This window comes from Chanos chanos, chromosome 6, assembly GCF_902362185.1.
Source record: "Chanos chanos chromosome 6, fChaCha1.1, whole genome shotgun sequence".
In the NCBI taxonomy this organism is placed as follows: domain Eukaryota; kingdom Metazoa; phylum Chordata; class Actinopteri; order Gonorynchiformes; family Chanidae; genus Chanos; species Chanos chanos.
Window position 1 is genome coordinate 37,949,550 of NC_044500.1, and position 10,008 is coordinate 37,959,557.

General features: G+C 44.5%; 1 protein-coding gene across 1 annotated transcript in view; it reads right to left on the reverse strand.

The window, feature by feature from the left end:
- Positions 1 to 721: 721 nt before the first annotated feature.
- The window catches only part of foxp4 (forkhead box P4), a 114,587-nt gene continuing 105,300 nt past the window's right edge, over positions 722 to 10,008 (reverse strand). Inside the window, exons 15-18 of the mRNA XM_030776375.1 lie at positions 5,712 to 5,833; positions 4,686 to 4,752; positions 1,478 to 1,650; positions 722 to 1,331 (exon numbers count right to left, since the gene is read on the reverse strand). Of these exons, the coding sequence (XP_030632235.1) occupies positions 1,184 to 1,331; positions 1,478 to 1,650; positions 4,686 to 4,752; positions 5,712 to 5,833 (510 nt within the window). The 3' untranslated portion in view covers positions 722 to 1,183. The remainder of the gene's footprint in view (positions 1,332 to 1,477; positions 1,651 to 4,685; positions 4,753 to 5,711; positions 5,834 to 10,008) is intronic.

The window sequence follows — 10,008 nt, forward strand, 5'->3', positions numbered from 1 at the left end:
CGAAACACATAAGAGGACAGCGCTAAGGGTCCTAGTCCTGAAATATACCTTTTTTTGGGAGCAATTTCTTCTTCTTTTTTCTTTTTTTTTTTTTGTTTGATGAAAGCCGGGGGGGGGGGGGGGGGGGGGGGGATATGTCCTTGTGGTTTCTCTGAGCTTGCTGATACCATCATATGAACAGAAATACAGAAGGCTTTTCAAGGAGCAAACAGTCATGGCTGATCACAAAAGTTAACACTGCTCCAAGACAGGAACATCTCCACGTTCTCCAGTCCAAAAATGTAGAGGTGAAAAAAGAAAAGAAAAAAAAAATTAAACAGAGGAGATCCAAGTGGGCCAGGCGGCCAGGGATTTCATCTCCCAGTCTTGCAGTTTAGTTATGTTTCATTCCTTGCTCTGCTTTTTGGGGGAAAAGGAGGAACAAACTGTCTTACAGCCCAGTCACTGACGCTTGCAGCATCTCCTTTGAAATAATACAAAAAATTTGGATAAAAACAGGCTGAACCTAAAAGTTTAGCAAATTATTCTGCTTTTTCTCTCCTTTTTTTTAAATGAGAACAGGTGAGGTAAACTACCATTGTCTTTTTATCCCAAAGCAAAGCAACGCATTTCTCAGACAAAGGAAAAAAAAAAAAAAAAAAGAGAGAGAAAGAAAAGTTTTAAAAAGAAGAATCAAGAGGTAGACACCTCAAAGTATTTCCAGAGAGGAAAAAAAAACCAAAAAAACAAGAAAACAACAACATGATGTGGTGTGTATGCCTGAACACACAAACAAGCACACACCTGCGTGTATATTGAACTTCAGTTGGCCTGGGAACATACGCCAGTCCTCTGCAACAGCTTGTGTCAGTCCAGCAAAAGAATAGTGGCTATGTGACGCGTAGGTGTACAACTTGTTTCTGGTCCTAGAAGTGGCTTGAGCAATGGGACTGATTGAAAAGGAGAGTACGTAAGGAAATACAAAATAAAAATAAAATGCGGGGAGACAAAAACTAAAAATAAAAAATTCTGTGTCTTTGCATTTATGAACTGATGAGGTCTAACCCTGTTTTGGTTTTTAGTTTCTTTATGTTGGTTTTGTATCATCCCTATTTTTGTTTTTTCCTCACTTGCTTGTGGTCATTTAATTTTACATCTCAGGATGGGGGGCGGGGCCGCAGAGCTCCGCCTCTTCTCCTCGTATCTACTCCAACTCCTCAGTGGGAAGCTCCTCCTCCATTTCCCGTTCATCGCCAGGCATTGTCAGGTTCTGGGTGACAGATGCCATGAGAGACACAGGCCTGCTATCCTCTTCCATCTCAGTGGGCTCCTCCTTCACATGGACCTGGTGTCTGAGGGCAGACACAGACATAATATGTCAAATACAAGCGCGCAAACCTACACACACACACACACACACACACACACACACACACACACACATACACACACAGTGTTCTGTGTACGTCAGAGTTAGTTGAGGTACTCTCTCTCTCACCCATACTGCTGAGGAGAGAGGCCGGGACTGCAGCTGCCATTACTATTGACCTGCTCCACGGTGCTGCTGACATCATCATGGCCCACATGCATCATGTTGAGACTGGCACCTGTACTGTTGTTCACCAGAGTTGGGCTGTTCAGGAGAGAGAGGCTGCTCTCAGCCAGTGCTGCCTGTAAAGTACACACAAACACACACTCCTTAACATGTAATACATATTAACATCTTTCTGTCCAGCCTAGCTTAATCAGAACAGTGAGTCAAAACTGCTTTTCACACGATGTAGTGTGATACTTTGTTCTGACAACCTTTTTCTGTCTGATTTAATCAGAACGCTACAGTCCCATCAGTGAAGGCAGCATCACAGAGTTCAAAAACCAAGGACTCATGCGTGATCGAAGATTCCACCTCTTAGATCAACCAAAACATCAAACAAATACCCCTGACAACGTCACACATGACTCGTGCAGCGAGGAGAGGCTTTATGAGTGACTCAGGAAACAGTCAGATTACAACCTGGATACAATATTTCACTTCATATTTCAAACCTGGCCAAATGTATGTCTCTGTGCACGTGTGTGTGTGTGTGAGTGTGTGTGTGTGAGTGTGTGTACTTGTGCCTTGCAGATAGTGTGTCACAGATTTTTTTCATTGTTTTTTTTTTTTTTAACTTATTTTTCCTAGTTTTTCAAATATAAATTTATTGTGTATTAATGTTCATTTCAGGAACTGACTTTCCTTTCTGTTGTGAGAGAACCCCGATTACGACAGATTAAGGATTTCACCACTAGGGGTCCCCTCTACACAACACTTCCACTGTTTGACTTGGCCGGAGAAACAGTCGGCCTCACGTCTCCCCCCCTTCCATTCACACACAGAGAAGAGCTGTTTTAGACGTGACATATTCTGGACGAATCCCCTTAAAAACAAACAGGCTATTCAGTTTCCTATCCTCTAATTCAACATTTAGAAACAAAAATTAAAAACCACCGGAGTTATATCATTTTATTTAAACATGTAATCCTATTTTATTTTATTTAAACTGAGCATGTGGCACAATAAGTATCAGCTCAACGCACAGGGCTGGTTTAAATCTAATGTATTAATAAACTTTTCAATGTGAAAGAAACCTCCATTCGTCCGACGGATTGTCCACAGTGCGTTTAAATTTCAAATTAAAAAAAAAAAAAAAAGTTTTAAATAGGGGAAGTAAAAAGTGATGGTTGGAAGGGAAAGAAATATATACGGTCTTGGTGACATTTAATGGACGAAAGGAGGTGCCGGGAAAACGGTTCTGGTCAGTTTGTCTTCCCTGCCTTCAGTTCCGTCTAAACGAGCAAAGCTGCGAATTTTATGTGTGCCTCATGCCAACCCAAACGGCTGTAAGTGCCCAAACGTGGAGACTAGCTGAGGAGAATGAGTGAGTGACTGCAGGCGCTCGTTTCCACGGGGACAAGGACAGAGGTGAGAGAGCTGAACCAGGTCAAATCGGGGTTAATTGCAACCGATGAGCGCAAAAAAATGAAAGTCTTTTTTTTTTTTTTTCCCTCAAGTACTATAAAGCAACTATACTTCAAGAAATTCCAGCTGGCAGAATTCTCTCGGACTAAAAACACCTTTTAATGGGTTTCAGTCTAAGCTGGATTGAAACGATGCATTTTGGTAAGTTATGTAAACATGAAAAAAATACAAGTCATATGTTGTAGTGACAGAAATGACCGGAGCAGTAGGATCTGTTTATACATCTTGTCATCATGCATATTGAGAGTGACCCATACACACACACACACACACACACACACACACAATGTAAATCTGACAAATAAAAAGAGTGTCTTGCTTGTGTCATTAATACTGCTTCTCAATCGGCATGATTATGGAAAACAGACGCTGCTCTTGTAATTAGCCTTTCCTCTGTTGCTGTCCCTTTCACTGACTGTGTGTGTGTGTGTGTGTGTGTGTGTGTGTGTGTGTACGACTGTGAGCGGGTAGAGATGCAGCCTCATTATTAGCTGGCTTAAGGCTTGCATTTCTTATTCATGATGGCATTTTAAAGAGTAAAATAAAGGGCAGGCTGGCCCCACACAGACCCTCATGTCGCTGTCGAACACGCTTATTTTTATGAGTGTGACTTAAGAACCCATCTCCTCACTGTCTCTCTCGTCTGCTCACTGTCTGTCCTGCCCTCATACACACACGCACGCACACACGCACACACACAATATACTATACACATGACAAAGCAAACAAAACAAATTAAAAAACAAACAAACAAACAAACAAAAACTTAAAACCTTTTTTTTTTTTTTTGGGGGGGGAAAACTGACACCTGTCAATATAGTGTATGAGTAAGACATTTTTTTTTCCCAGTTGGTGTGTGTGTGTGCTGGAGTCTGGGAGCCTGGGAGCCTTGCCACTTCGTGTTTTTCCTCTTTTGTTAAAGCCTTGTTTATGTGTGCCCTTTTCAGGATGAGCAGTTTCATTTCCATAGTGATGGCCCGCAGGGTCAGGGAGGGACAAAGTGTACTGAAGCAGTGTGTGTGAGTGAGTGTGTGTGTGTGTGTGTGTGTGTGTGTATGTGTGCCTGTATGGCGCTGGCCTGTGATTAGCAGGGCTGTTTGTTTGTCAGGCTCTGACAGTGAGTGTTGTGTGAGGAGACAGATGAGCACAGGCCTGACAAAGAGAGCGACACACACACACACTCACGCGCGCCCACACGCACACACACAGACACACACACACACACAAACTCCGAGCTTGATCTCTCACATCCATCTCTCACTCTCTCTCTCTCTTTCTCTCTCTCTCACACACACACACACACACACACAGAGAACAAGAGCCCACAGGAAAAAACAACTGCAAAAACCAGGAGATATGTCCCACTACACATTGCCGTCAGCTGTTGACTGAGGGAACTTTAAAGGGAAGAATCAGTAAGCGGCATTCTCACTTATTAAATGAGGTGATGGCAGAGAACAGGAGCTGTGACACTGCTGCTTTCAAATGGATTTTCTAGGACAGACACTAATTTTATGCTGTGACCTTAATTGACAAATACTTGATGCTATAAATCATGGGAGGCTGCCAGTGAGCGTGCGTGTCAGAGGGAGGGAGGCGGTTTGGGAACATGCTAATTAGAGAAAGAAAATGGTATCAGTGCCCTTGTGCGTTTGATCCAGCCCCGTGCTGCCGTGGCAACACTCACCTGGTAGCTGGCATTGAGGGAGCCGAATCCCAGTCCCGAAATCATATTCTTCACCAGAGTGGGGCTTCTGAAAGAGAAAGAGAGACAGAAAATGTGATGTTAAATACATGTATGTGTGTGTGTGTGTGTGTGTGTGTGGGCAACAGTGAGAGGAAAAGCAAAAAAAACATCTGATAAAAAGGTCAGAGTACGTCGACAGTTTTCTTTTTAAGGTGTCTGCATACCATCTCCAAAACACACACAGACATGGCCACACACACACAGACAAACAAACATACACACACACACATACACACACAGACATCAGGAGAAAACTCTCTCTTGTTAAAAAAAAAAAAAGGATGGGGGGAAAAAAAAAGGAAAATCAACACAATCAGGGTTTTGGTTCATTCATTATCTTTGCGCAAAAGTAAATTCAGTCACACACATTAGCTGTCTGACACATGTATGCACAAACACACACACACACACACACACACAAACACACACAGTTTGTTTCCAGTCAGTGAGCTGGAGGGCTGGAATCTGGCGAACAGGCCATCGGGCCGGGTAATTTGCCGTCTTCTCTCTGGCACGGCTTGAGAAAGCGTGTAACATCTGTTTGTACAAATGCAAGCAGGCAAGTTTTTCTGCCGTGCATCTGCTCCAATTCTACACTAAACACTGTAGACACAGAGAGGGAAAACACACATACATACACACACACACACACACACACACACACACACACAAACACACACACACACACAAACACACACACACAGCCTCATGCAAGCAAAACACAGAAAGACCTTTGTGCCTCTCCCACCGGAGGCAGCAACAGGGTAATGATGGGAGCCCCATTAGAGTAATCATACACGCCAATAACCATTAGAGTCCTGCTCACAGCCTAGCTCTCACAGGCAGGCTCCAGCCACAGACCTGACTTCCACACTCTTTACCTAACGCAGACTACCTGAGAATGAAGCCCAAAGACGGGACTAACTTCGTGAGGTATGAATGCGTTGTGTGTGAGGGTCCGCCTACCCGGTCATCTTTGGTGGTCTCCTCTTTTGGTATTCCACTTCATCCACAGTCCACACCGCCCCCTTGACATTCTCCACTCGCACAAAACACTTGTGCAGACTCAGGTTATGGCGAACAGCATTCTGCGTTTGAGAGAGAGAGAGAGAAGAGAGAGAGAGAAGAGAGAGAGAGAGAGAGAGAGAGAGAGAGAGAGGGGGTCAGTGTCTGGGTTAACCCTGATGCTCTGTGCTACCAGTATCTCTGACAGGGTCACAAAGTGCACATACATTATCTGTGGGTTGGGGGGGGGGGGGGGGGATTACAGTGGCTTCAACTATTCAACACTACACCACTTATGCTTTTGTGTGCAGCCTCATTAAAAGAGTGAATAAGAGGAAATTTTGCAGTAGATAGCTCAGCTGAGCTAAGCCTTTCTCTCTCTCTCTCTCTCTCTGCCTTAAACACACACCAAAAGTGATTACACTCACTTCTACACTTCCCTACCACTTAACACACACACACACACACACGGCACCAATTAAGTGCACAATCCACCAACGGGTAGTGACACTGTACTGCCATACCATCACAACAAGCCGAGGGAGAGACAGAGAGAGAGAGAGAGAGAGAGAGAGAAACATTCTATCTTTGACGCTAAAAATAAGAAAAAGATGCGCCACAACCTCCCCCACCAGTAAGCCCCCTTTTTTTTTTTATTTTAAATTTCACTAATCAGCCACTATCTAGAATAACACCCCCAAGGGAGGCCCCTTCCTTTTCATCTGCTATTTGTAGTTTGTTCATGCCCAATTTCATTACCAATTTTAATTCGTGTATAATTAAATCCTGTGTATTTTTTCTGACACGCTCCTTTTTTTCTAATCCATGAGGGAGGGACTGCAGATGCCGGAATCACTCCTAACCGTAATTACAAGTGCCATAATCAGACGAGGCCTCCCTCCTTTGAATAAATTTCTGCGTGCAGGAGCGATGATGCTTAGTTTTGCAAATTAGTCTGACCCCAATTTCAGTCCGCCACCTCGCCAATTTTATTTGCATTCCCATCCGTGATGAAAGACTAATTCTCCCAGTTAAAACATTAGCAGCAATTTAAAGGGGGTCAGCCGCTGCAGACATAAACAAAATGCCTCGGTGGCTGAGGAGGAGGAGGTGGAGGAGCGTTCGGGGGGGGTGGGGGTAGAGGGTGGGTTGGAGAGACAGAGGACAAGGTGGAGAAAGTGGGGGGGGGGGGGCGGTACGAAGAGGAGGAGGGATATTAGAAAGATGGGACTTGTGACGCGCGTGTCAAACGGGTCTCGCCTACTTGAGTGACGGTGCCCACACAAAGGGCCTAGCGGAGTGGCAGCCATTTTGCCCCTCGTCAACCTCCCTCATCATTCTTCTGTGTGCCACGTTCAAACACCTGCGTGACACCCAGCTCCGCCCCCGACGTCGTGTTTCAATTCATTACACTAATGTAGAGAGGGAACCTCAACACTCATCACCACAAATAAACACACACAGAGTGTTTCAATACAGCGCCACTGTCAACGCTGTATCAGTACAACAATACTGCTGTAAACTGTACAAACCTTGACAATTACATACGACACAGCATAACTGAAAATAATCCTCAGCATACAATATTACAAATATATACACCCAGACAGTGACTCAATAAAGCTGTGTTAATGTGGAGAACGCCGGCCAATGGTAAAAATCACAAATAGACACCCAAACATTAAACACAACAGACACCACACTCGCCAAATGATATAAAAAATATCTTGTTATTAAACATCTCCGTAAATACCAAAACAGTGCATTGAAATACCACACAACACTAACCTGCTGAAAAACCCACTCAACATCATGATGAAGAAGGTCAATTTTACTTGGCACTACTGGTGCAAATTCTATCTATAACTCCTAGACAAAACTGCAGAAGAGAGTACTGATTACAAAATAATTTCTGTGATTCATAGTTCTTTATTCACTATAATCATTTGTACTGAGATGTTCAACACATTTTATTGAGTCCGTTTGACATTTGAAAAGTAAGAGTATAATAGAGAAACCCATCACTCTCTCTCTCTTTCACACACACACACACACACACACACCCAAAGCCCCCCCCCCCCTCCTCCCCATACAGACACACACACACACACACAATGCCAGAAAAGACAAAACGAAACATGTATGAGAGTAGCGGCAGGATAAATGGATCTTACTTCCAGGCAGTGTCCATCTTTGAATAAAAGACACTGCCCAGCTGATCAATGACTTCCTCAGCTCTCCAAAGCCAGATTTTTCATGAAATATAGATGACCATTACCAGTGTGTTGGAACATACATCTTCATTACTATATTTAAAACTCGGGCTGAGCGACTGGCAGCAGAGATACTGAGGATGTGGAAATAAAAAAAAAAAAGGAAAAAAGAAAAAAGGAAAGAGAAAAAAAAAAGGTGGGGGGGGGAAAACGGCCAAGTCCTAGAGGAGAGGGCAGCGGCCACTTCCATTAATTGTTAAAATTCATAAAAGTGAGATGAGTTGGTAAAGATATTCCTGCTACAGCTCTTCTTCCATTGGCTCCTGGGTGCCAGTGTGGTTTAAGACCATTAAACTGGGGCTCCTGTCTCCTGCCCCCTCCCCTCCTCCTCCTCCATCCCTCCATTCTCTCACCTCTCTCCCCTCTTTCTCCAGAGATTCTTATACACAAATGAGTGGGGAAGAGTGACAGGAAGTGGGTCTAGGCTGAGGCCAGACCTGTAGGCTGGACCATAAGAATGGCTAATGAGAGGTTCCAGTCAGAACCTGCAGCACTCTTTGAACCTGGTGTGTCCATGTGCGTGTGTGTGTGTGTATGTGTGTGTGAAAACCAAGTGGCAGTCTAAGGTGCGAGAGATGACTGCAGATATATTAACACTTTTTTCTTATGCGTGGAAATAAGAGTGGGGTTGAGTCGGTGACTCGTCTGTATAATGACCGCACATGCCCGAGGCAAAGACAGCTCTGTAAATGGGGACCTTATGAAGCCTAGTGAGGACCATTATTGACCGCACCACAAGCCTATGGTTTCAACTGCTGCAAGCGCGCGCATGTGGTTTAGAGGCCAGCTATCAACAGAGGTTATACCAAAGCAATACACAGAATGACAGTCATGTTTTAAAAGACAAGATTTTTTTTTTTTTTTAGATTAATGTCAAGATAGAGAAAGAGATAGAAAATGAGAGAAAGGGACAGATACGCTATCATATAGCAGGAGAAATGTTTGTGGCTCTATTACTTTGCGGTATCAGTTATTTCCAGCGGTCGGGGGTATAGAGACTGGACTGCATGTGGTTAGAGCCTGCGACTATACATCAAAGGCCAGACGTAAACACACAGGTGGGTGGCAGTGGAGGCAGGTGTGTGCCAGGGCTTGGATTTGGTGGTGGGTGGCAACCTTGTAGGGGGGTGGGAGTCTCCAGCTGAGCCACGCTGGCTGGCAGTGGTCAGGAGATGGTGCGCTGAGATAGGACTGATGCTGCAGCAGCGGGGAGCGCGTTAATCAACAAGCCCAAATTAAACAGGCAGATAACGACTCACTCTATTACAATACAGCCCCAAACCACGTGCCCGCGGTCTGATAAAACAAAGCCGCAACAAAAGCACACACACACACACACACACACACATTCACTCACACAGCTGTGTGGCTCAGGTTGTGTCTAAGTGTGTGTGTGTGTGTGTGTCTTGTATATATGAGTGTTGGCAGCTCTCTCGGCTAAGAAATATATTAATACTGAAAGGCATGTAAAGGCCGCCATGCCCCAACAACGCCATAGCAAAGACAAGATACTTTATATGCAATAAAATAACTTTCACAGCTCAAATTTCTCATGTCGAACAAATGCCAACTTGTATTTGGCAGATACACGTGCTTCCACATGGACTGGTGAGTCCGTCTGTGAGTATACGCATTTCAAATTAAAGCTATTTTTATCCTGTACTGTTAAACAGCACATAGCCCACACCTTTCACCAGCCTAGTTATCCATCACTCAGCCTGATTAGCACCTCCAATAACACGGGGGACATGTTTACCACAGCGGGCCAGCAAACACGCCAAACACGCCTGGAGCACCTGACGGTGACAAATCTGTTATTACGCCCAACTGCCACCGCTGAGAGCTCTGTTAAAAAGAAAGTCTGGCAGCTTGGCACCACATGACAGGGCTCCATCTTATCCAGTCATAACAGAGACAACAGAGAGAGCGCCGGCGGACATGAAAGGGAGAGATGAGACGGACGACCGCCACGGGACGACCCCGAA